This window comes from Paroedura picta, chromosome 10 (assembly GCF_049243985.1).
Source record: "Paroedura picta isolate Pp20150507F chromosome 10, Ppicta_v3.0, whole genome shotgun sequence".
Taxonomy (NCBI): Eukaryota; Metazoa; Chordata; class Lepidosauria; order Squamata; family Gekkonidae; genus Paroedura; species Paroedura picta.
The window spans coordinates 27,919,657-27,946,755 of record NC_135378.1 but is presented as its reverse complement, the minus strand read 5'-3'; the positions used below and the strand labels follow the sequence as shown (position 1 = coordinate 27,946,755).

Below are 27,099 nucleotides of genomic sequence, written 5' to 3'. Positions count from 1 at the left end.
ATCACTTAGAATGGTCACATAATCCCTAAGTAACTTTATTGTAACTACTAAGGTCCACTAGGAGGAGACCTTGGACTGAACTAAACAGGCTGCTAGCAAGTTCCAAACTGAACTGAAATAAGGAAACTTAAACCATTCTTGCAAAGACACTAGATCAGGGGTGGGAAAACTGTGGCCCTCCAGATGTTCATGGACTACAATTCCCATGAGTCCTCACCAGCAATGGCAGGGGCACATGGGTACTGTAGTCAATGGACATCTGCAGGGCCACCGTTTGCCCACCCCTGGACTAGATGTTGGAAAAGCCTAGTGTGGCTAGCATCAATATGGTGCATCAGTGATAGTCTGTAATGATGTGATGCTTATTGGTCCCCCTGGTGTGTTTTCTTGGTCCCTCTTACCTTTTGTCTCAAAGCAAACAACCACCCCCCAACTTTCCATTCCGTGACTTGAACAAAAGTTTCTTCAGAAAAGTCTAAAGGACATCCCTTTTGTATCTGCTGGGAGCACTGATTTGGAAACAGCTGTCTCCATCATGGGAGGACATTTGGTTTTCAAAGGAACCTGCCAATATTTTGTGATTGGCTTCAGCCCTCTTAGCCATTTTGTGGTTGGCCATGGCAGCCATTTTGTGATGGCTCCCACTCAGTGTTCGCAAAATTCCAAAAGTGACAGCTGAACTACACTAAACATGTTTTTACTACCCAAAGGAAGCCCAGAGCACCTTACCAACACCTTTCCCTTCCTCTCCCCTCACCAGAATGAGAGAGCTCTGAAAGAACTGTGGGTGGCTCAGGGTCACCCAGCTGGTTGCTTGGGGAAGAGAAATGGGGAATCATACCTGGTTCCCCAGATTAGAGGCCGACGCTCTTAACCACTGCACCAAGATGGCTCTCACTTAAAAAGGAAGTTTTAAGCACCAAATGTTATTGATGAGGGGAGTTTTATTGCTAATGAAACTTTTTTGTCCCCCTGCATAGTAATGTGACATTTGAAAGTGTGTTTTCCTTCTCACATGGTCACATTAATTTCCCAAGAAGGTTCTGAATCTTAGGGACACTGCATATGATGTATTACAGCACGGCAGGACGATAAATCAGAAGTTCAAAAAGAGTGAATTGCACTGCGATTATTCTGGCCTCGGAATAAAACCCAGAATTCAAGCACAAAGTCTGAAAGTCCCAGAGCCCAGACATTGGCATGTATTCATTTCCCACTTCCATTGCAGCATGCTGAGCCCCATCTTCCCCCAAAAAACTATTAACAAGAAGATAAATAGGGAACTTAAAACTCAGGTCTGCAATGGGAGAAGGGAACCAGCGGAAATTGTAGCCCTCTCTTCTCAAATTCCATGTTTTGTGCAGTTATTATTAACAGTACGGGAACTTTGTCATCTTTCCAATATGACCTTGTACAAGAATGTTTTTACATTAAAAATTTAAATCGTCCAATTTTAAAACACAGGGTTTCCCCCCTTGTGAAATGGCCACTTTCCCTGTCATTTATTATTGTTGTTACCAAATGAATCATGTTTGTAATACTTTCCATGACACACAGTGGCTTTCTTTCCGTCATGCGTCTGTTGGAAGGCCAAATTTAGGACTTTATATATAGTACAAGCTCACCCCCGCTTCACTCACACTTGACTGGTTTCTCTTCATGTAAACTGCATCGATGGTAGGAAATTTTCAGCTGCAATATTAAGAGGTACAGACCTTAAATTTAAAAGATTATTTAAGGGGCCAAGTTCTAACCTCTAGCTAGTAATAAATGCATATTTGGTACACATGGCAGTAATTAATAGTAATAACTGACAGGGGTTTTTGTGCTTCCGAGGAATATCAAAAAGCATTAAATTTGAACTGAAAATTAAATTTTAAAATATGAACCAGAGATGTTGTAAGAACTATTATGCTTCAGTTTGTAATTTTATGTGTGCATAATTCATTGAGAAAGTCACACTTCTAATAAAATTTTCCTAATATACTGGGCTTATTAAAAATAAATCAGATGTTTATTCTTAATTTGGAAACTTGTACGATTTGTATAGTGGTATGAAACTGAGTTGTTATATGATGTGATTTTATGCTGTTTTTGATACATGAATGCATCAGAGTGCAACCAATTAATCTGATTATAGGTCATCATTCCAGATTTGTAAATAAGTGGCTTGCAGGGCTTTTAAGAAAGATCCCTGTAGGAAATGCTTATCAGATTTTAAAACATGTTGAAGAAATCCATGTATGGTTTCGTGTTATTGCTCCATGCATTCAAAGGCTAATGTGAAAGTCTACAGCCTGTACACATGTAGACCCCAAACTAAGGGGTGCTGTGTGGTAACCCTCTCTTCTCTCCCCCCTCCACTTCATGGTATTATCTCGTAACATTCATACATGGGTATGCCAGTGTGTCTACTCCCATATGAACCTACTCGTCCACTCCAGTCATGTTCAGAGGCCCTGTTTTGGGTGCCCCCAGCACCTGAGCCTCAACAAGTAACCTTGAGAAGGGGCCTTTATGTTTGTGGCACCTAGGAAATTAATCTGTCTCTATCTATTGTTGTCATCCGCCAAGTGATGAAGACTTTTTTGTTTTCTTTGGCATTCCAATCAAATTTGCATTGTTAATCCTTGGGACTGTGCTTAGGAAAGAAGAGAGGAAATTATAGTGTAGGGATATAAGAATGTCAGAAGAAAGTGCTGCTGGGTCAGACAAGTGGTCCATCTAATCCAGCATCCTGTCTCATACTGTGGCTAGCCAGTTCCTCAGGAGTTCCAGTCACTGTGTACAAAGGCTGAGATTTTTTTTTTGCTGATTTTGCTTCTTGGCACTAGCATTCAGAGGTAAATTGCCTCTCTGAATGTGCAGGTTTCCTTTAGTCACCATGGATAATAGCCACTGACAGACCTGTCCTCCACACATCTGTTGAAGCCATCCTGTGCCTGTGGCCATCACTACATCCTCTGGCAGTGAATTCCACAATTCAATCATTTGTCAAGTAAAGAAGTACTTTCATGTGTCCTGAATCTACTCCCCATCAGCTTCATTGGATGCCCTCAAGTTCTGGAATTTTGGGAGAAGACAAAAATGTTCTTTTGTCAACTCCACCCGACAATTGTACAAACCTCTAGCATCTCTCCTTTAATGTTTATTTCTTAACTGAAAAGGTTCTTCAGCCTTTCTTCATAGGAAATAGGCTCCAATCCCCTCATCATCTTTGTCGCTGACTTCTGTACTTTTCCCCAGATATCCCATGTCATTTTTGAGATACAGTGACCAGAACTATATACAGTATTTCAAATGAGGCCACCATATAGCTCTATACATGAGAAATAGAAGATTGGCCGTTTCATTTTCAGTTCCTTTCCCCACCTAGAGTTTGCCTTTCTCACCACTGCAGTTCTGTCGTGCTCCGATCAATATTGCCCTGTTCACATTTATTGTCCCTTAGGACTAACTTGTCTTAAATCAAAGGCCATGTTGCCTTTCCCTCTGGGATTAGTTTAGAATGTGTGAGTCAAAAGTAAAAATCAACTATGGTTTCTGCAAAGGGTCAATCGTACTCTAGTTTTTAAATTCAGCTGAGGAAGAAAAAAATCCAAGTTTTAAATGCCAAGATATTGTTGCTGTATTGCCGTTTGTGAACAGCTTGAGTTCACCACACTATATGATTTAGAAGGAGGAGGAGGAGGAGTTGGTTTTTATATGCTGCTTTTCTCTACCGGCAGTCTCAAAGCAGTTTACAATCACCTTCTCTTTCCTCTCCCCACAACAGACACCCTGTGAGATAGGTGAGGCTGAGAGAGCCCTGATATTATTACTCAGTCAGAAGAGCTCTGTCAGGGCTGTGGTGAGCCCAAGGTCACCCAGCTGGATGCATGTGGGGGAGGAGTGAGGAATCAAAGCCAGCTCACCAGTTTAGATGTTGGCGCTCCTAACCATGACATCAAGTTGGATCTGCCTGTAGCCAGCGTGGTGTAGTGGGGAAGAGCAGTGGTCTCTAATCTGGAGAACTGGGTTTGATTCCCCATTTCTCTACATGCAGTCAGCTGGGTGACCCCGGGCCAGTCACAATTCTCTCAGAGCTCTCTCAGACCCATCTACCTCTCAGGGTGCCTGTTGTGGGGAGAGGAAGGGAAGGTGATTGTAAGCTCCTTTGAGACTCCTTCAGGTAGGTCTTCTCCTCCTGTATAAACTTCCTTTCTGTGTTGACAGACAACGTGTTGAGACACATAAGGCCTGTTGGGCAATCTTTGGCCAGTCACAGTTTTCTCACACATACCTACTTCACAGGGTGTCTGTTGTGAGGAGGAGAAGGATAGGCAATTGTGAGGCTTTGAGGCTCTTTCAAGTAGCTCCTCTTCTCCTGTATAAACTTACTCTTTGTGCCAACAGACAACAGGTTGGACCCCATCCTAGCATAAGAGCCTCTTGCCACTGAGGAAGTCTCCTTCTGTCGAAAACAGGCTCCTTACTTAATAGGTGGAGTGACAATGTGCAATCTGATGACTGTATTCCTTATCAAAAAGCTGTTCTGTTAGCTTGTGCAGCTCAGGGATTTCAAACTTCCCCTCCAAAAGACACACGGACAAAACATTTACTTTATCAAACACTTCCTTGTTACTAAAGAACATTTCCTTCTCCTCAGAATGTCCAATGTAGAGCAATTTGATATAGACTTTTACCAGTCGAACTATACTGTCGGTGATCAAGAGCAAGACTACAATGCGTCTGAAACCACTGGAAGCGTTTATGGCAGCCAAAGGTAAAGGCCTAAGATCAGAAGACAACAGGGATTTGTTTTAACATAGATTGCCATGATTTTCTGTGGCAGGTGGGCTCCTTACCTGGACTGGGCCCATTCCACTGACCTATGGCTCCAACTCACCTAGGTTATCCCAAGCATGCTGTTCGATGTTCTTATGTTGCTAATAGCTTTCTTGATTGAGTTTTCCAACTGTTGGATACAACATCCAGTATGGACTACCCCTCGGGGTATCAACTCTGGGTTGGAAAATACAGTAAAAACAAGTCCCTAGGTCATTGGTTCTCAACTTGGGGGTCGGGACCCCTTTGGGGGTTGAACAACGCTTTCACAGGGGTTGCGGCAGGGCAGGCAGCTTGGCTGGAGGGGGCACCATCCACACAACAGCCTTGCGGGGTAGATCGAGATAGAACGTTAATCTATCTGGAGCAGCGGAAAAGAGCGAGATCGGCATGGTGGGACAAGAGGCAGAACTGAACTGAGAAACCCTGGGGGGGGACAATTTCTATACAATCATAAACAATGGATCTTCACTCCATTGGTCAGTTTCAGTTTAATTTCTGTGAAAGAACACTCACATAATTTTATGGCTGGGGGTCAACACAACATGAGGAACTGTATTAAAGGGTCACGGCATTAGGAAGGTTGAGAATCACTGCCCTAGGTGGATACCTCATTTTTGAAGGACTTCTTCAGTGATTCATGTCTAAAAGTATCACCTCAACACAAAGGCATTTCGCATTCAACACAACCTGGGGATCTAGTGGTCTGCAGTAGGTTAAAAGGTATCCTCCTCTCATGGAAGGTCCAGTGACCCAAAGTGCTCATCGCTCAGTGACACTCTAGGGATTCCCAGCCAGAGTTCCAAGGAACCCCGAGGTTATACCAGAGACCCCCCAGGAGTTTACGTGGCCTTTCCCAGAATTTTGGAAGGCTGCTGACCTCACTAGACTTCACTGGACCCCACTTCCCCTGTCGCTGCACAGACCTAGTCTGTTTCCCCACAATGGAAACAATAAGCAATTGATCAATTGATTAATTGGCTTACTCCTGATTCTTACTTCTTACTAATTTCTCTGAAGGGGCATGGCACCACTTCCAAGGTTCCTGGAAGCCTGGAAAAGATTTATGGGTTCCTCTGCTTCAGAAAGGTTGAGAAAGGCTGCCCTAAGCCATTACCACCCTTTTGAATCCATCTAAATCAAGAGCACTCTTACTAGGACCAAGTCACTGATCCCTGCTACTCTGGTCTTGTTTTATTATCCTCTCTACTACAGAAGCCAGACAGGGAGGGAACCGCAATTGGATGCATTCGCTCGTCCAGGAACGCTTTCATCTCCTCAGCCATACACAGGCCAGATTTTTCAGCCAGCACGCTCTTCTGAATTTCCATCTGATAGCACTTATCCTGACAGCTTTGATGAAGAACCTCCTTTGCTAGAAGGTACAGAATTAAAACATTTAATTACCCCTTTTTTTTTGCATGTTCCAGCAGCTAGGCATAAAGCAGAATTTGTTCATATTCATCACAGATTTCTATGGCATCTGGAAAGTGATTTATTCTGCCCATATATTAAAGACAATGTGTAATGGTAAAGGGTGTTCAATTTAAATAACATGCTGCCAAATGTATGCGGCGACAAGAAGTTATTTAAGCCATCTTGCATTTCCAGAGGCAGGTGGAATATAACTTGATGGACTGACTGGGAGGGACCAGGGACTCTTCATTTCCCGGTATGCCAAGAAGTTTATTTGGATGACTTTAAGCCAATCGCTCTCCCGTCACATAAGCTGCTCATGGCATTGTTGTGAAGATAAAAGGGGGAATGTGGGAAACTGTCGTGAGTTCCCTGGGCAATGGGTGGGATAAAAATTGAATAATTAAATGCATCCCCTGCATTGATGACAGCTTTGCGAAAGCAAACATGTCCCCCTGGAGTGTGCTGCTTTCCTTTCTTCCCAACAGGAGAAAACCACATCCCCCCCCCCCCGCACAGAGACACACACACACAAACACACACACTTCTGATGGGGTGGGGGATTCCTCACTCCCACTCCCATATCCTCTCAGAGCAGTGGTGAAAGGAAAATAAAATTAAAAAATGGCCATTGAGCCTGTGGCATGATGCAACTTCCAGGGGAACCCAGAAGTGAGGTCACACCGTTGCCAATGGCTGCCCCCTCCAGTCTGCCCCAGTTGCCTTGGCAACATTACCACAAAATACTATATAATGGGCCTTTTTTGACAATGCCACAGCTTTACTTGCCGGTTCATTTCTATCTGCTTTCCCTTCTACCGGGATTCTAAAATATAATCAACAACTCAAACCAGCAGCAAAATATCCAGTACACACCAAAGCTGGTCCTAGACCTCATGCTGGTCCTAGACCTTAAATACTTTGGTCACCTCATGAGAAGGAAGGACTCTCTGGAGAAGAGCCTAATGCTGGGAGTGATGCAGGGCAAAAGAAGAAGGGGACGACAGAGAATGAGGTGGCTGGATGGAGTCACTGAAGCAGTCGGTGCAAACTTAAATCGACTCCGGGGAATAGTAGGGAACAGGAAGGCCTGGAGGATCATTGTCCATGGGGTCGCGATGGGTCAGACACGACTTCACAACCAACAACAAGACCTCATACACTGGCTCCTTCAGGGTCATAGGCTGTGGGTCATGGTCCTAGAGGCCTTTGCTTTAAGCTCAATGAATCATGCCTGTGTTCACAACCAGCCTTAGATACCGCCAACAAGAAAGGACAGTAGAAACTCAGCCTAGATTTTATGAAGCTGGTACACATCTTCTTGAGATTCCTTCTCTCCCCTGCTAAAATCTCATTGCATGCAATATTAAAATGAAGACTTTGACCCCTTGCATAGATCCACTAAATCACATTCCTTCTTGTTAAAATGCAGATTCGGTTTGAGTTGTGGTATTGCTCCAAGCTATCCTTGAGCTTTACCTGGAAGGGGAGGTATAAATCTTTGGGGAGATGAATTAAAGCAATCCAATGGTAGAGCCAAGCCTATCAAAAGATCCTCTTCAAAACAGGAAGTTGCTAAGGCACCAGGTTTCTTGCTGTGGCAAAAGGCCCTCTGCTAGCTATTATGCCAGTGGTGTCCCTATGTCACTTTAAGGGGGGAAAGTGACACGGGCTAGCTCTAGGAATCACTGGGAAATTGGAAAACTTCTGGGTTTTGGCAACTCGTGACAAACACACCTCTTCACCCAGGCCTTTGATATTCACTCACTCACTCACTCACTCACTCACTCACTCACTCACTCACTCACTCACTCACTCACTCACTCACTCACCCACCCACCCACCCACCCACCCACCCACCCACTCACTCACTCACTCACTCACTCACTCACTCACTCACTCACTCATTCATTTTATTCATATTTATATTCCGCCCTCCCCGAAGGCTCAAGGCGGTTTACATGTAGCTGAAACTATACATGGGACCATACACATAATAACTATAACATTCATATTAAAGGTAAAGGTATCCCCTGTGCAAGCACTGAGTCATGTCTGACCCTTGGGGTGACGCCCTCTAGCGTTTTCATGGCAGACTCAATACGGGGTGGTTTGCCAGTGCCTTCCCCATGCCAGTGCCTTCCCCATGCCAGTGCCTTCCCCAACATTCATATTATTAACTGATATAACCGGGTAACAGTATAACATAAATAATAGAAGAAGAAGAAGAAGAAGAAGAAGAAGAGTTGGTTCTTATATGCCGCTTTTCCCTACCTGAAGGAGGCTCAAAGTCGCCTTCCCATTCCTCTCCCCACAACAGACACCCTGTGGGGTGGGTGAGGCTGAGAGAGCCCTGATATCACTGCTCAGTCAGAACAGTTTTATCAGTGCCATGGTGAGCCCAAGGTCACCCAGCTGGCTGCATGTGGGGGAGCGCAGAATCGAACCCGGCATGCCAGATTAGAAGTCTGCACTCCTAACCACTACACCAAACTGGCCCTCTAATAGTAATTCAAACAGGTCCAGGAGTCTTAGTGGGTTTCTGGGGGGGGGGGAGCTGGGGCTGGTTGGTTGTGCCTGGCCTTAGCCAAATGCTTAGTTTCCTCTGTGTGCTGTCCTGCCAGAGGATGAGGGAGGGAGGGGTGGTAGTTACATTTTAAATGTTTTTAATGTATTTTAGATTATTTTATTCTGTATTGTTGTGAGCCCCCCTGGGACTTTCAGGGATATATATCCCTCTATAAACAAACAAACAAACAAACAAACCTATCCATCCATCCTATTCATCCATCTGTCCTGTCCTATCCATCCGTCCATCTTATCCATCCATCCACCTGTCCTGTCCTGTCCTGTCCTGTCCTGTCCTTCCATCCATCCATCCATCCATCCATCCATCCATCACTCTCTCTCTATCCTGGGCCTGCAGCACTGGCTGCTGATTGCTGACTGTGCTATGGGCACTGAAAAGATGCCAGTCCCCTCCTGTGCTTTTGATGAGTGGGAGCAAGTGAGTCCCTGTGGTTCATGAGGGCCCTCTGTACTGTGCCACCCCCCAGCATTCACCTGGGTAGACTGGCAGAGACTTGCCTCTGTCTAGGTCAGTCACAGAACAATGAGCCAGCTTGGTGTGGTAGTTCAAAGCAGCAGCTTCTAATCTGGAGAGCTGTGTTTGATTCCCCACTCCTCCACATGCAGCCAGCCAGGTGACCTTGAGCTAGTTCCAGTCCCATTCTCACAGAGCAGTTTCTCTCAGAGCTCTCTCGGCCCCACCTACTTCACAGGGTGTCTATTGTGGGGAGAGGAAGGGAAGGCGATTGTAAGCTGCTTTGGGACTCCTTCAGGGAGTGAAAAGCGGGGTAAAAAAATCCATTTCTTCTTCAGTCTATGTTAATAACTAACGTTCAATCCTAGACTGCCAATTCAGAAAAGAAAGGTGGGGGATAAAGGTTGATTTGTGGTTTTGCATTTGTTACACAGACACATGTTTACGTTCAAAAGGGCAGCGCCACAATTTGCATGGGAAATAAAGGCATTAAGTCATTTTTATGGCGTATGCATCATATACTTTACCGCCTCTGGATGACAGTATCACGATAAATTTTGCATTCCGATTTCATGGCATTGCCTTTCCCTCTGTATTTATATTGCATAATCAGAGATCACGTTAAGGTGCCCGTAATTAATAAACACTTGTTATCATCTTGTTTACATAGCTTGTAATAAATTTGCCGGTTTTGAAACAGAAAAAGAATATTAAGGTGGCTTATTCTAATTCTAAAGAAAAAAACTCAAGAAAGTCCCTGGGAGTCGCGTTTGGCCTCTGTTTCGGTGGCAGCATTGGACCAAGCGACGCTCCGTATTTAAACGTCCTTTAAAAACCTGTCAATGGCAGAAAGCCCTGGCTGAAATAAACCCCAGGCCAGGGGTAGTCAAACTGCGGCCCTCCAGATGTCCGTGGACTACAATTCCCAGGAGCCCCTGCCAGCGAATGCTGGCAGGGGCTTCTGGGAATTGTAGTCCATGGACATCTGGAGGGCCACAGTTTGACTACCCCTGCCCCAGGCTCATCATATCGTATAAATGCCAGTAAGGTTTATATCTCCCCAAGATCCTGCTAACATAAATAAGAAGAACACGGGGATAGCGCTCTCTGCCCTCCACCCACGGCTGCAGACCTGAGCCAGCTGCCAGCATCTACTCCCTTGTCCTCCAGTGCTACCTTTCCACACCCTTTGGGGAGCTGCAGGGCTCCTGCCAACTCATAACGTCCAGTGCTGTCAGGGGAAGGGCGCAGGGTGGTGCACAGCAGAAGCCTGGAGGTGGAATTCAGACTAAAGTTTCCTCTAAAAGAAGGAGAAAGAGCTGTTCTTTGTACCTGCTTTTTACTCCCCAAAGGAGTTCCAAAGCAATTTACAAACTTCTACCTTTCTGCTCCCTACAAAACATACCCTGTGAGGTAGGTGGGGTTGAGAGGGCTCTGAGAGAACTGAGACTTGCCCAAGGTCACCCAACAGGCCTCAGGTGTCTCAAAACACCTGACAATCACCCACCCTTCCTCTCCCCCCAACAGACACCCTGTGAGCTAGGTGGAGCTGAGAGAGCTCTGACAGAACAGTGACTGGCCCAAGTTCCCTCAGCAAGCCTCCTGTTTCTCAAAGACCTTTCTCAAAGGCCTTCCCTCCCTCTCCCCACAACAGACACCCTGTGAAGTAGGTGAGGCTGAGAGAGCTCTGAGAGAACTGTGGAGGGCACAAGGTCACCCAGCTGGCTGCAAGTGGAGAAATGGGGCATTGGATCCGGTTCTCCAGATTACAGTCTGCCACTCTTTGCCACTACACCAAGCCTGCTCTCCAACAATTGCACTTCCATCACTGTGACACAGAGGGCACTCCCGTCAAGGGAGGACATGGCTTTCCTCCCTTCCCCCTTGCATTGATCTCCCCGGAATGCTGCTTCAGAGGGACAGAGAACCCCAAGGGATGCCGTGAGGGTCAAGCTGGGAGTCTGTAGTCTGGAGGGGGAATTGCCATCCTTTGCTTCTCTCCTTCTATTAGAATCATAGGATCATAGAGTTGGAAGGGACCTCCAATTCCATATCCAGATGAGCCCCCCCCCCCAAAAAAACCCCTAGAATCCTTGGCCAATCTGGTCTGGAGGAAAAGTGATCAGCAGTTCCCTGGGTATGCAAGAAAGGGCCACAGGAGCCAAGCTTAGACACACTCCCTTCTGCCCACCCACTTAAAATCTGCCTAAGTTCACATAAATTTGGATTCAGCCTAGGATATTTTCACCACTCATGGCAGGGCTATTGGATTTCTAAAGCTGGGTCACTCCTTGAGCAGGCCTGCAGTATTCGGTGCCATTCTGAGGTTCACGCCAGAGGCGAGTCCATTAATTCCTCGAGTACCTGAAGGAAAGACACACACCATCATTGTCTTTTGGCTTGGTGGGTTCCAAACAGAAACAAAGTGGCAAATGCTAAAGGCAGATCCTGAACAGTTTGCATAAAGGCAGTTCCAGCTCCATAGACATCCCTCAGCATCCATCAATACCTCTGTTTTCATCTATATTTTGGAACAGGCAAAGAAAACAGCAGCATGCAGTCTTTTCAAAGTTATTTCACGGGTATAGTATAGCCAGGAGATTGTACAATTGCTTGGCAACCAAAATTTCCAGCTCCTTAGCATTACCTAGGGTGCACCACAAGGAGGTGAGATAGAATTGTATCCCACAAAATGTAGGGAAGATGGCTAATAGAATATGAACAGGGTTTGGCAGTGGTGCAGACCTATTGTTTAAACAGGGCAGAATGCCAGGTCCTAAATGTGATTGTGGGGTAGCCTGTCACACTGTTTTCCATCTGTCACAGGAATATGAGCGTCATGCTTTCCAGGGAGATAGAATCATAGAATCATAGAGTTGGAAGGAGCCATACAGGCCATCTAGTCCAACCCCCTGCTCAATGCAGGATTAGCCCTAAGCATCCTAAAGCATCCAAGAAAATCCAAGAAAAAGATGTGATGGAGCTCTTTGTACTCTCCCCAGCTGCAATTGAGAAGATTGAAAACTTGGATTTTTATACTTAGGGGAATTGCCCTATCTGTCTGCATTACCCTTGTACCTACTTGGCTACATAGTTTAAATTCTCCCATGCTTCCTGTGTGTATCTCTGCCATACGATAAGCAATAAATAAATAATTTCAAAGTTATTTGTCCAGTTATCGAGAGTTTGTTTAATCAGTATTTACATTTTAAAAAATTGAATTGAGACCACATGGAGTCACTGTTGGCATCTGGTTTGTATCATTTTCCCTTTTCATAACAGAGTAATCAATACTTCCCAATTTAGAGTCCAAATTAAGCCTTGGCTACAGCACATGAGTCATTAGGGTAATTTGCTTACAGCCAATTCTCTGTTTTATTACTTTGGGAGTACAGGTTTCCCTGATGAACTGTTATAGCACAATTTTTCTTTGAGGAGATTGAACCATTTCAAAAACTTTTTTTTCTCCCCCCTGTTGCAGAACTTGGGATCAACTTTGATCACATCTGGCAAAAAACCTTAACAGTCCTCAATCCAATGAAGCCGGCAGATGGCAGCATTATGAATGAGACGGACTTGACGGGGCCGATGATTTTCTGCTTGGCCCTCGGAGGCACCTTGTTACTGGTATAGTGCAAGAGAAACAATAGGCATTTGAATCTCGGCCTTTTCCAGGGGATAATGTCTGTGGGATGGCAGAAGGTGCTGCTGGGCTGTTCCTTCGGCTTGAATGGGAAAAGCCATTCTAATTACATGGAATTGCAAGAGATTTTTCCCTCCCTCCCCTTCCACGGAGAGAAAGAGAGGAAAAGAACAAGAGAAAAAAAATGAGCAAATAATGCAAATCCAAATCAGGTCTGCTGAGGCAGACAGTGAAGTAACCATGATGTGATTCTGAAGAAGCAAAGCAGAATGAAAACTTAAGTGCCTTGCTCTTTTCCAGACAGAAGTTAGCCTTTATTGGGTCCCTAGCAGCATTGGAGAACCAGAGAACAAAATCCCAGCTTCCCACTACAATGGTCAGAATGTCTGATTTGTGCATTGGTCAGGTTATGGCAGACCATAATACTGGGCAGTGCAGACATTCCCTAACTACTTTCAAAATTCTGTTTTTGATGTCACCTAATAGGATATCCCTAACGAAGGAGAAGGTGGATAAAGCATATTAAAATGAGTTGTTTGGTGTAGTGGTTGAGAGTGTGGACTTCTAATCTGGCGAGCCGGGTTTAATTCTGCACTACCCCACATGCAGCCAGCTGGGTGACCTTGGGCTCGCCACAGCACCAGTAAAGTTGTTCTGACCAAGCAGGGCTCTAGGGCTCTCTCAGCCTCACCCACTTCACGGGGTGTCTATTGTGGGGAGAGGACTCCTTCAGGTAGAGAAAAGCGGCATATAAGAACCAACTCTAGTTCTTCTTCTTCTTCTTCTTCTTCTTCTTCTTCTTCTTCTTCTTCTTCTTCTTCTTCTTCTTCTTCTTCTTCTGTTTCTTCTTCTTCTTCTTCTTCTTCTTCTTCTTCTTCTTCTTCTTCTTCTTCTTCTTCTTCTTCTTCTGTTTCTTCTTCTTCTTCTTCTTCTGTTTCTTCTTCTTCTTCTTCTTCTTCTTCTTCTTCTAATTGGCAACCAGTTTGTTCCAGCACCATCTTCCACCTGTTCTCTATGCCCACCTGCGCTCTTTGGGCTGGATCCAACCTGCTTTTCCACCAGTGAAAAAGAAGGAGGGTGCCCCAAAAGTCATACTATGGAAAATGGGTATTACCTGGATAAAAACCACATATGGGTGAGGAATGTAGCAAAGAGGGGAACTGGGCAACCCAGAGTGGCTGGATCCAACCCTATTTCTACTGCCTCCGAATCTCTTTCTTACAAGCCACACTATTTCAAAGGGAATTTTCATTTAGCAACTGTCCTGCCTTCTCCTGCCTCTAGCACAGCAATTTGTTAATCTTAGATTAAGCTGCTAAGTGGGGCCTTGTCAATTAATCAAACGCTCAGGAACAAACAAGTTAAAATATTAGCTGATTATTGCTGGCATTGTGTTTATGCGAGGCATCGGCATGAAATATTGCAAATCAAACCTCCCTGCCCAAATTGAAAATGCTAAACCTATTGAAAACCTTTAATGACTGCCGAGGCGCTTGATAGTAATCTGTTACACTAATGGCATTATGCACCACCATGTCAGCAGCAATCTTGGAAGTGCTAGAAATATGAGCGCCTTCAAAAGGCTGCTGCTCGCTAATGTTCATCTGGAGAGGAGGTTCCCCCTGACCCCGTTCACCTTCTGACACCCCTTCTTCTGGAGTCAGTAGTAATGGACTTGGAACGCTTAGAAAAACTAAAAATAGGCAAAGCGAAATAATCCCAAACAGAGCCAAGGACAGGGTAACCTTGCTGCTTTCTGCCATGCCCGATGAGACGTCAGTGGGGAAAGTGACATGCTTGTACGGAAACTGCAGCCATAGGGTGAACGGTTCACAAAAACGTTAAGTACAGAGAAACAATGGGTACAAGTCTGCAGTAATGAATGCCTAGTTTTCTCAGGAGTACACCTGTCTCTGAGCTGTGCTACTTCAGTTTGTAGGTGGTGACTTGCATGCCTAAATGCAGAATGAATTCTGATTGCAGTGTCACCTTTAAGACCAACAATTTTTTTTTCAAGCTATGAGTTTCTGTCTGCACCCACACTTCTATTGTATCTGAGGAAATATGTGTGCACACCACAGCTCATACCATGAATTGAACTTTGTTGGTCTTAGAGGCACTGCTGGACTCAAAATTTGTTCAGCTGCTTTAGATCAACATGGCTACCCACTTGAATCTATAGTTAAATGCATCTCAAGACAATTCTCTGTCCTACTGCACAGAGCGAGGGGGGGGAATGACGTTTCTACATTTCTACATTAAATTATTTACTGACAGTATTTGAGAAGAAGATGGCAGACCACAGATGGCACACCACATGGTTTCCTATCTATGGCCCACCGCAGTGACATCTCAGTGAAGAAGAACTGGGTTTTTCTTTTGTACTCTGCTTTTTACTTCCCAAAGGAGTCTCAAAGCAGCCTACAATCACCTAGCTTTCCTTTCCCCACTACAGACACTCTGTGAGGTACAATAAAATGTGCACACGAAAAAAAATGTGCGTGCACACGAAAGCTCATGCCTTGAATAAATCTTTGTTGGTCTTAAAGGTGCCATTGGACTCCAATTTTGTCGTGCTACTTCAGACCAACATGGCTGTCCACTTGAATCCACCCTGTGAGGTGGGCGTGGCTTAGAAAGCTCTGAAGCAAGTGTGACTGGTCCAAAGTTATCCTGCTGGCTGCCTGAGGAGGATGAGTAGGGAACCCAACCAGATTAGAGGCTGTTGCTCTAAACCATGACACCTGCTGGAATCTAGGCCTTTGCCTCACTGAAAACCACACCTGGAGTACTGTGTGCAGTTCTGGAGGCCTCACTTCAAGAAGGACGTGGATAAAATTGAAAGGGTACAGAGGAGGATGATCTGGGGCCAAGGGACCAAGCCCTATGAAGATAGGTTGAGGGACTTGGGAATGTTCAGCCTGGAGAAAAGGAGGTTGAGAGGGGACATGATAGCCCTCTTTAAGTATTTGAAAGGTTGTCACTTGGAGGAGGGCAGGATGCTGTTTCTGTTGGCTGCAGAGGAGAGGACACGCAGTAATGGGTTTAAACTTCAAGTACAACAATATAGGCTAGATATCAGGAAAAAAAATTTTCACAGTCAGAGTAGTTCAGCAGTGGAATAGGCTGCCTAAGGAGGTGGTGAGCTCCCCCTCACTGGCAGTCTTCAAGCAAAGGTTGGATACACACTTTTCTTGGATGCTTAGGGCTGATCCTGTGTTGAGCAGGGGGTTGGACTAGATGGCCTGTATGGCCCCTTCCAACTCTATGATTCTATTATTCTATGAAGACAATGAGATGGAACTTGACAAAGACCAGCTCAGTTTTTGTTGAGTTCACTGAGTTACAATTTACTTTGGCTGAATATTGTGCACAGTAACTTTTATTGGGCCAACCTGTTTTTTTTTTAATTATTTTCCATTTTATAACCCACTTTAGACACAAAGGACTCTCAAGGTGGCTCATCAGTTGTAACAGAAATGGAATCATTTAAGCCACAATTAAAACCTTAATTAAAAGCTTGCATATTATGCATTCTTCATTAGGCACAGAGGTTTGGAGCCATCAATAAACAGAAATATTATTATATCTCCTGGCTGAAGACTGCTCGACTCAGTCTGATGATTTCATTCATCCCTCACTGCCTGATTAAATGGTGTTTTAAACAGTGCTGTTGTTGGGGAGCTATTCTGAAGAAAATAATCTCCCTCAGCAGACATCCTGTCACGAAGACTTTTTTTCCTTGAAATTTAGTTTTCCTTCAACTTTTATTCTTTTTTTTTGTTTGTTTGTGTGTCATTGGTCTTCAAACATCTTTAATTTCCCTGTTAGAGTCTTTAATCAGCATTCTGTGAAACCGTTGGATACCATGAGCATTCCCCAGTGATTCAACAAAGTATATACAGCCTCCCATCTCAGGCACTTCACTTTTGCCAAGTTATAGGTCCTTTAAGCACTGGTGATTTCCTTCACTTTTACCATGCATTCCCATCAGGTATATTTTTTTCATTCTGCATGTCCCCTAACTTTCACCATACACCTGCATCAGGCTTTCTTTTTCCTTCTGCGTGGATTTTACTCAATTCAGGGCTCAATTCATTTTCAATTTCCATTTGCTGTTTCTCTGTGTTTTTTTAAGAGTGTCACTGCCTCAGTTTCCTCACTTTCTTCACTCCCAAGGCAAAAGTAATTCACCAGCATGACAATTCTATTCAATTTTCTTCCCCTCTCCATTTCATGCCCCCTGGAGGCCATTCCGCCACCATCTTACTGTGCAGTGTAGTAGATCTCCCCTTATTCATTGGTTTCAGGCAGGAAGTATTTTTTGAAATTGTAGGTAAAGTTTCTTCTATTTGTAGTTACTGTTGGGTAGCCATTTTAGCAGACTGTTAAATCCTCTTGGCTCTCCCCTCTTCATTGGTTTAGAAACTCAATTCCTTGTTTAAAAAACAGAAACAGGATAAGACTAGCAGTATGAATTGAATACTAGTCTTGGATCGCTGAGAAAAAGTAATTAGCAAGGCAAGCTCTAAAGATTTAAGTCAAATATTTAATGAAGCCATTTCCTCTCTCCCTTCATCGCAGCAGCTGCCTCTAGCCCTTGCTTGTCTCCCTCATGCTCGGCTCCACTTCACAAAGCACCAATCAGAGCTGATGGGGGAGGGTGTGGGAACAGCCCCCCTGCACACACACACTCATTGTCAGTTAAGCCACCCCACTGGTTCTGCTCAGTGTTTGCAAGGTGGAGCCTGGCATGGATGGGCAGGGGGTGGAGGCAAACTGGAAAGGGACCCACAACCTGGCCAAGGAGGAAGTAGCCCGGGGAGCAGCTTGGTGGTGCAGCCCACCTGGAAGGACCATTTGAACCACCTGGACCAGCAACAGGTGTGTCTGGGGGAGGGCAGACCCTATGTGAAATGGACCCTTGTGAGGAGGAGGCAAGCAAGGGCCAAAGATAGTTGCCAGGACAAAAGAGAGTGTGTGTGTGTCAAAAACCACTGCCCAAAGCATCTGTTTTCTTTATTAGATGCTGCTAGAGCCGTATTTCTAGATATTCAATGAACACTGAAAAACAATGAACAGTGTTGGAAATCCACTTTGATTATACAAGGTTTGATGCACTGTGAGCTTTAAAATCTACTTCCTTGACAGTCACATTTAAATAGATGCATGGAGTGGAATAGTATGAGCCTGAACAGAAGGTGCATGTGGAATAGACCTCATCTCCTTGGTCTTAGTCCCCCCTGTACTTGTTCATGTTTTTGGGGGACTCTAGAGTAGAAGGAAGAAGAAAGAGGGATTTTGCAAATATCTGTCTCCCATTATTGCATTAGCTCTTGTTTCATTCATAAAAGAACTCAAAAAGAAGGGAGGGGGTGATTTCCCTTCCAGCTGCATCCCCCACACTGGACCCACTCTGTTTCCAAAGGGCTGCCGATCCACAGGAGCATTTCCCAGGGAAAATAGGGAATGATCAGTGCCACAAATGTCTTTCATTGATGGCCCAAATAATGATCCAGACCATAAAAGGAATACAATCACTCTGATGAAAAGAGGAGACTCCCCACTTACATTCAGCCCCACCCACCAATGGCCCAGCAAAATTGTCTTACCCTTTGTTTGTTTCCATAGGCGGGAAAAGTTCATTTTGGCTATGTGTATGGCATGAGTACCATTGGATGCATCGCAATCCATGCTTTGTTGAATCTGATGAGCATAGCGAGTGTTTCCTACGGATGTGTCGCCAGTGTGCTGGGCTACTGCCTGCTGCCAATGGTGATCCTGTCCAGCTATGCAGTGATTTTCTCCCTACAGTAAGTAGAGCATCATGTGGAATGCCGGCAGCTGGCTCTGAATGGCTGGGGCCAGGGCTGGCCCAACCATAGCATTTGCCTAGGGCAGGCTTTCTCAACCCGGATTTTGTGAAACCCTGAGTTTTCTTGTTGGCCGTGGAAGTGTTTCCCAAATGGGTAGGAGTTTATCAATTTTTAAATTGTGAAACATTCATTGGGTGATATGACCGTATATGATCATATCAACCCCTCCCCCAAATGGTCAATGAATGGCCTGGAGGGGGTGAGAAGGGGAGGGCCCCTGGGTGGGCTTGTACACAGCCATATTCTGCATGATTGCACCACTTATGGGGTTTCTCAAAGCCTGAAGAAGGTTTCAATGGTAAAAAAGTTGAGAAAGGCTGGCCTAGGGCACTAGGATTTAAGGGGCACCAGATTAGACATAAGTGATATTTAAAATTTTATAGCATTTGTGTGATTGTGTTTGTGTGTGTTATCACTAGACTTCTCCCTCTCTAATGAATGTGGGGAGGTCACAGAAGTTATGGTTTGCCTAGGGCTTTGGTTTGCCTTGCCTGGGGCAGGAAGTCCATATTCTTACTCTGGGGTTATATGGGACTGAGAACCCACATCAGAGCCTGAGAAGAATGCTGAAGAAAGAGGATATGGTCGCTAAACACATTTAAGAATTATATTGATGGATCAGGTCACAAATCAATTGGAAGGCAAAGTAAAGGTTTTATACCTTACTCCCTATTTCCATGGAGCAGTTTAAGCTGGCCTTGGCCGTAATCTATATTCTAAAGGATTTCTTGTTCCCTTGATAAGACACACCATGGTTTAGTTGAAGGAGCCATTAATTCTATTGTGCCTTGACAGCAATGAGCAGGTGCAATTGATTAACCTAGTTAATAATTTTTATTTAAACAGGGCTGCCTATGTGTGTTTAAAAGACAGATGGGACTCATTCCAGAGGAAAGCTGTCACACTGGTTTCAGACCTAACACTGATTAATCAAGGGGCCAATGAATGAAACTATCCAGTTAAATAACTAAAATGTGATGTGTAGAGTTCTCGGAACAGGGACTCTGTATTATTATTATTATTATTATTATTATTATTATTATTATTATTAGTAGTAGTAGTAGTAGTAGTAGTAGTAGTAGTAATAGTAGTAGTAATAGTAATAGTAATAGTAATAATAAAGTTTGTATTCCGCCACTCCCAGCATGCCATCTCATGGCGGGTTACATATAAAACCCCAATAAAAACATAAAACAATTACCCCATTAAAACTACTGTAAAAATCCCATGGCAGCAACTAATCCAAAATCCCATAATTGTTAACTGCTATCTGGTGTCAAGGGGTTGCTGTGAGCCAGCTCACCACTCTCAGTGATGGACGGCTAGTGGAGACTCTGCTAGTCTCTGCTAGACTTTAAATGTTGCACTGTAAATCTGCACCTAGCTCTACCCAAATATCTTGTATAAATTCATAAAACCAGAGAAAGACAGTGTTCATCCTTTAAATCAGCTGTCCTATGAGCAGGAGAGGAAGATGAATGAAGGCATCTCGAATGGAAAGAAATAATACTTTTTAATGCAACAAGAATATCACAACCACATAACCTATTTGCAAGTGCGGTCACACAACTGGTTTCAGCTTAAAGCAGGGGTAATCAACCTGTGGTCCTCCAGATGTCCATGGACTACAATTCCCATGAGCCCCTGCCAGCCCCTGCCATGGACATCTGGAGGACCACAGGTTGACTACCTCTGGCTTAAACTACCCTCCAAACAATCCTTTCTTCATTATGCTCTGCGGACCTTGTTGTATTCATACTTCCAGAGCATCTTAAAAAATGCACAGGTCCTCTAGAAATCTATAAATGTGTTAACATTTTTAAAGCAGGGGTAGCATTTGCTGGCTGGGGATCATGGGAATTGTAGTCCATGAACATCTAGAGGACTACATGTTGACTACCCTTATTTTAAAGCATACATCGTTGAAAGCCCAAACACTCAGTTTCAGACTAGTCATCTTCAGCCTCTCCACATTCAGGCACCCCTAAGCATGGGACCCACTAAGCTGCAGGCATGTGACAGGAAGAGGGGGACCTCAAGTTATGATTACCTTACCAGCTCTTGGGCCAGGACCATGGACAGCAGACCAAAACAGCTGAGAACAGAAAACACAAGCCAGGCACCAGGGAGAGCAAGCAACATGTCTGGGCCAAAAGACCAGAGTTAGGAGGAATCTTTTTCACCAATTAGTGACCTCACCTTACTTTCCTGCTCACCTTTCTATCATGCATGCAAAGAGGGGCAGGGCATGCAGCAGAACCTTCTACAACTGCTATTCTACAGGAGCTTGTGGCCTGGCAGGATACCCGTGATCGTCCTGACCCTTGAATTGAAAACCACTGGAACAAAGTGATACAAATGCCATGCAGCAGAGGTTTGTTGTTATTGCTGTTTTTTTTAAAGGAGCCACGATTGCTTCTTCCTGCAGCCATCCAACTAGATTCAGCAGATATATTTAATGTTTGAAGTATGACTGATTAGTTGGTTCTTGAAAGCTCCTATGAAAGGGAAACTATTTCAGTCAAAGCAGTGTTTGAAAGTCAGATTATCTCAAGGATTGTGCCAATCGCAAATATCCAATTCAGGACAATCACTCTTCTATGTATAGTTTCAAATGAGTAGCCATGTTGGTCTGAAGTAGCACAATACAATCAGAGTCCAGTAGCACCTTTAAGACCAACAAAGATTTATTCAGGGCGTGAGCTTTTGAGTGCAAGCACCCTTTGTCAGACGAAGGGTGCTTGCACTCGGAAGCTCATGCCTTGAATAAATCTTTGTTGGTCTTAAATCTTCTATGTATGAAAATTAAAATCCTTCCATTTATAAATGCTCAGATACCTGCTAGGGTGTACTCTATTTCATGTGTAAACCAAGCAGAAATGAGTCTCACAAATTAGAAGTTAAAACTAGTGGTCTGGAAGCAGGGAGACTTTGTGACAATAAATCTTAACCAAGAAAGAGCTAGTTTGCATTGGGTCCTGGCCTGGAAACCTTGTATGTTTAAGGTACAGAGTAGGTGAACATTCTAAGTTCACATATGTTTATTGCATTCGGTGTTGACGAAATTGGGTCTTACAACTTTCTGTTTTGATTTTCAGCTTTCTTCTCCTTGTTGCTTTTGTGGCAAACTGGCATTGCCGTTTCTAGCCAGCCTCAAGGATGTCAAACTGGCCTCGATCAGGGTCAGGACTTTTTCCATGCCTGGTGTCACATTCTCCCTGTAAAGATCAGGGCCCTGCAGATTTGGGACAGTTCCACAGGCTCTTGTAAAACAGAGCTGTTCCATCAGGCCGGTGGTTAAGGCCAGCAATGACACTGAAATTCTGGCCTCCTTGCCCAAAACATCAGCCAAATCTTCACCATACTGGCATTGGTACCTCCCCGACGGGGAAATTGCAGGTGGTCTGAATCAGTTTTATGTAGACTGTTTTAAATTGTTATTTTATCCGTATCTTTATATATGTTGTTGCCCATCCTGATCCTTAGCGGAAGGGTGGGTTAGAAATAAATGTATTATTATTATTATGCATCAGGTGAGATTGCACCCCTCCTGGAAACTCAGTTTAAGGACCTAGTTTTTGAAAAAGTTGAAATGAGTAAGTTTGCTAAGAATTATTTTCGTTTGAGATTGGCTTAGGGCTTAATGCAACAAGACACTGGGATATCCGCAATTGCATTTTCCCAGGGTTTTTGAAATTTTGTAAGTAGCAGCCACATGGCCTCTTTTTAAAACACAGGGTCTATTAACCCTTCCCTGCCACTTATGTTGTAGCTCTGACCTGATAAGTCCTTTGTGGTCATACAGAACTTGGTATGCCCCCCCCCCCTCTAGAATGGGTTATTGAGGGGTAGTATAGATAAGGTTTGAGGTTCTTTTTGCTGCATCTTGTCTTATTGTGCTTATAGTTATTTGTGTATATTGTTGTTTTATGGGTTTTACTGTATGGTTTTACTGGGGTTTTATGTGTTGTAACTCGCCTTGAGCCTTTGGGGAGAGGCGAGTAAGACATTAAATAAGTAAGTAAGTAAGTAAGTAAGTAAGTAAGTAAGTAAGTAAGTAAGTAACTTTCCCCAGTCAGGCACATAATAGTCAGTGAGACCATTTCAGGTTGGAATAATACTGGGGCCTGCTGAACCTACTTAAAAAAAAAGACAACAAGGGGAACTCCTGTCATAAGACTTACAGTGTGATGTGCAGTTAGTCCCCTGTGGTGTTTGTGCGTGAGATAAAGAAAATAGGCATGTGAAAATGAATTTGAATAAACACATTGTTTCATGAAGAGAACTGCATTTACGAGAAAGGAAGAGTAAGGGGACAAGAAAATACAAGAAGTAGAAACAAATTATTTGAAGTTTGCCCTCTTGTTTTCCCAAAGCCGTGTATACTCATTAGGTATTGATGGAATTGCCGCTAGCTACTGCCCTCAGCTTGTGGGACAAGGGGTTAGGGGAATGAAGGTAATAAATGAATAAAGAAAAAGAAGCAAGCCTGTTGCTTCTACAAAACATAGTCTTGCAGAGTGCTAATATGAAAGACTCCACCTCAGTTCTTCATTCCTTTGATGCCAAAAGTGTTTTTCTGGCGGGGGCTGGGGGATTGGGAGCTCTAAAAAAGGGAACAACCAGTCTGAACTACAATTCCCAGGATTCTTTGGGCGAACTTAGGTTAGTGAATAAGGCTGCCAACCTCCAGGTGGAGAGTGCTGAGAATTACAGCTGATCTCTAGGTTACAAAGATTATTTGTCATGGAGAAAACGGCTGCTTTGGAGGATAGACTCTATGGCAGGGGTAGTCAAACTGCGGCCCTCCAGATGTCCATGGACTACAATTCCCAGGAGCCCCTGACAGCATTCGCTGGCAGGGGCTCCTGGGAATTGTAGTCCATGGACATCTGGAGGGCCGCAGTTTGACTACCCCTGCTCTATGGCATTATGCCTACTGAGGTTTCTCTCCAGGCTCCACTCTCAAATTTCCAAATCCGGATTTGGCAGTCCTTTTGGTGTGACTGTTTTAAAGCCAACAGAAGGCTTGGTTCTCACACATTCAAGAGAATTAGATAGTTACAATGGAGCATACCATTTCAAGCCATGGATGGTCAAAAATATGCACATTGAAAACCAGCATAGCAGGGAGAAACACTATACACCCTGTCCTTGCTGGCTGTAGTGATCTTCTGTTTGTAGGGTATTTTTAACAGAAGGGAACATTTCAGAATTCTTCACATGCACTCAGAAATGGCGGAGTCCTGTCTCCCATCTCAGCATTTTACTACAAGCATGAGCCAGCCAGGCTGCAGGCTGTAGTACAGGAATGATTGTATCAATCATGTTTATATTGTCCCCTTTTTCCCCCGCTGGACCCTTCTGGTTGTTTGTCTTGCAGTCGTATCAAATTAGGCAGCAGCTTGCTAATTTAATACTTGTTACCATGTCATCTTTTTAAAAGCTGCAAATTATAAAACTCTTTTCCATCCAAATCAAAAAGTGAGTTGACCCCCATCCCCCCCTTGGCTTGTTTGCCCTAGTGCTGCACTGTTTTCATTTGCTGCTAGTCCTTGGCATGCTTTGTGTGATGAATTGTGCTTTTAAAAATGTAGAAGTGATGTGTAAACAGATAAAATACAGTGAAGGGTTAATTCTTCACAGTGCCAGAGAGCCTTGAGTGACAGGCTCTTCCAAGATATCTGATTGGTTAGCATCAGGTGAGCAGAGAAAGAATTCTGAATTGTATGCTAAGGAGAATGGAGTGTGATTTCAGCCCTAGCTGAGAAGAATTGAGAATACTGACAGTTTTGGAATTACCCTTGAGAGCAGTTTGACACAGACAGGAGAATTGGAGAAAGTTGGCAAGGAGGAGTGGGTAGTTAGAGATTCCCATTCACCCCAAGGAAAGGGGATAGTTCTTCAAGGCAGGGAACTCCCCTACCCATTCATACTGGAAGTTAGCTCTGCAGAGTGCAGAGATCCCTGGTCTGGTGTGGTTAGAGACTACCTTTAGAGACCTTGAGTCAGTTAAAAACTCAAGATGAGTACTAGTGTTTCAAGAGAACAGATTTGGATACTGGTAAGGTATACCAACATTCTGGAAACTAAAATACTAAAGAAAGTATATTGAAATGTTTGGGAAAAATTACTGGAACTAAAGCCTCTCAACATAAAGATTTTAAGTAAGTGTGAATAGCTTAAGAAACTCACATTAGCCTGATGTGTAAGAACTAAAGTTCTTACTAAACCTCAGAGTTATCTATATCAAATCAGGAATTTCCCCCCAATTTCACCTGACTTTCCCCCTCTATATTGAATACATTATTTTGTTAGTTTGGAATATAGAAAGTTCTTGAGGGACATTCCAGTTGTATAAGTTAAAGGGTCTGGTGTGGTTGCAGGTCCCTGGGCTGAGCTAACAGACAGAATCCTATACTGTGACATGGTAGGATACCCAGAATTCTTCAGGAAAGGAGAAACCAGATAACTAGGGTGACTCAATCACAGAAGGGAAAGCAAAATGGAGGGGAAATTTTGCCTTGAGGGAGGGGAGTGGATAGCGGCCGTCGCACCTTGATTAGCAAAAAACTTGAAAAGTTGTCATGTATGAATCAGTGATATTTTCCCTTTGCTGTTGTGTTTTGCAGGGGGATTCTAGGAACATTGCTTGCGCTCATCATTATCGGATGGTGCAGCCTCTCTGCCTCCAAAATATTCACTTCAGCTTTGGCCATGGAAGGCCAGCAGCTCCTAGTCGCCTACCCTTGTGCTTTGCTCTATGGCCTGTTTGCACTTATGACTGTTTTCTGAACTGCAATTTCTGACTACTCAGAGCTGTATATATAATAGCTGATGGCAGAATAGAAAAACATCTCCAGGGACTCTTTTAGAAATGATGAAATTAAAGCACTGGGCAAACAGCTGCAGAAGAATGGTGTTTCTGCCGATTTACTTTCCCTGAACCAGGCGGTGTGACAACAGTAAGAACAAAAATTTTAAACAGAGGCTAGATAGCCATCTGACAGAGAGGCTGATTCTGTGAAGGCTCAAGGGGGTGGCAGGTTACAGTGGATGAGCAATAGGGTTGTGAGTGTCCTGCATAGTGCAGGGGGTTGGACTAGATGTTCCAGGAGGTCCCTTCCAACTCTATGATTCTAAAATCTCAGATCAAGCCAGGTTGAGTTCTTTGGAAGCCTCTAACTGTTGGCTAAGAGAGTTCTGACTTAAGTGGACCGAAATGAGCCCTCTCTGCTACTGAGTCAACTAATGATAACGTCTATAAATATTCCAAATGCTCTGAAGTTGCTGTTATTTTTTTACAGTCTGTGGGTCCATAGGGTCTAGGGATAAGTGGGGCTGTATGCTGTGAGTTGGAAGGGGTGGAGCAGAAAAATGAGTGAACAGTGCTCACATCAGTCGTTGCACACTGGCTCAGTTCAGACATGTTACAAATTTATTTTTTAGTTTAAGTAAGACAGGATCAGCTTGTGAAACCAGCTTGCATATTCCAAATGCCTTTGCCCTTTCTCTTACCTCCCCAGCTGAGACCTGACTGCTGTCCTAGGAAGCATGGCAGTGAGGGGGAGCCAGCCAGAATCCTTATGTTGTTATAATATATAAACCATAACGCAACCTTTCCCAACATTTTACCATTGAGAAAACCCTGAAACATTCTTCAGAAAGTGTGTGATCATGCAGAATATGGTTGAGAAGCATAACTGTGTAAATACCCACCCTTCCCATCCCCTCCAGGCCCATCATGGGCCATTTTGGGAAGATGATGGCTAGTCAATATTACCCTGTATGGTCATATCATCCAAAAAAAGTTTAATTAAAAAATACATTAAAATTAATTAATTCCCACTCATCCAGGAAACTCTTCTTGGTGTAGTAGTTAGGAGTGTGGACTTCTAATCTGGAAAGCTGGGTTTGATTCCCTACTCCCCCACATGCAACCGGGTGGGTGACCTTGGGCTCACCACAGCACTGAGAAAACTGCTCTGACTAAGCAATAACATCAGGGCTCTCTCAACCTCCCCTGCCTCACAGGGTGTCTGTTATGGGGAGGAAAGGGAAGGCAACTGTAAGCCGCTTTGAACTCCTTAGGGTAGAGAAAAGCAGCATATAAGAACCAACTCCTCCTCCTCCTTCTCCTCCTCCTCTACTTCCTCTTCTAGAAACCCCTGAGTTTCATGAAACTGTGGCTGAGTAAGCCTGCCATAACAGTTAGCTGTGGATAGAAACGGCACAGTCACACCCTTTTAAGTCCATGTGATTGTGGCAGTGTATGAAAGTATGAAGGGAGGACA

The 27,099-nt window shown here is 44.1% G+C and overlaps 1 protein-coding gene across 4 annotated transcripts; it reads left to right on the top strand.

The window, feature by feature from the left end:
- The first annotated feature begins 1,625 nt into the window (after window positions 1–1,625).
- On the top strand, window positions 1,626–25,722 carry YIPF7 (Yip1 domain family member 7). 4 transcript variants are annotated; one of them, XM_077301844.1, is made up of 7 exons: window positions 1,626–1,707; window positions 4,649–4,765; window positions 6,043–6,209; window positions 12,768–12,913; window positions 18,561–18,742; window positions 21,089–21,179; window positions 25,438–25,571. In XM_077301844.1, the coding sequence occupies exons 2-6, from the start codon at window positions 4,650–4,652 to the stop codon at window positions 21,156–21,158; spliced, it is 681 nt and encodes a 226-aa protein (XP_077157959.1). In that variant the 5' UTR covers window positions 1,626–1,707; window position 4,649; the 3' UTR covers window positions 21,159–21,179; window positions 25,438–25,571. The 4 variants fall into 4 exon arrangements, with proteins under 4 accessions (XP_077157959.1, XP_077157958.1, XP_077157956.1 ...); XM_077301843.1 differs by having other exon boundaries at window positions 21,043–21,179; XM_077301841.1 differs by lacking the exon at window positions 21,089–21,179 and having other exon boundaries at window positions 25,438–25,722.
- Window positions 25,723–27,099: the final 1,377 nt, after the last annotated feature.

Coding starts and splice junctions, on each gene's coding strand:
- YIPF7 (XM_077301841.1), top strand. CDS start 4,650: ATGTCCAATGTAGAGCAATTTGATATAGACTTTTACCAGTCGAACTAT. Junction 6,210..12,767: donor AGAACCTCCTTTGCTAGAAG/GTACAGAATTAA, acceptor CCCCTGTTGCAG/AACTTGGGATCAACTTTGAT. Junction 18,743..25,437: donor GCAGTGATTTTCTCCCTACA/GTAAGTAGAGCA, acceptor TGTGTTTTGCAG/GGGGATTCTAGGAACATTGC.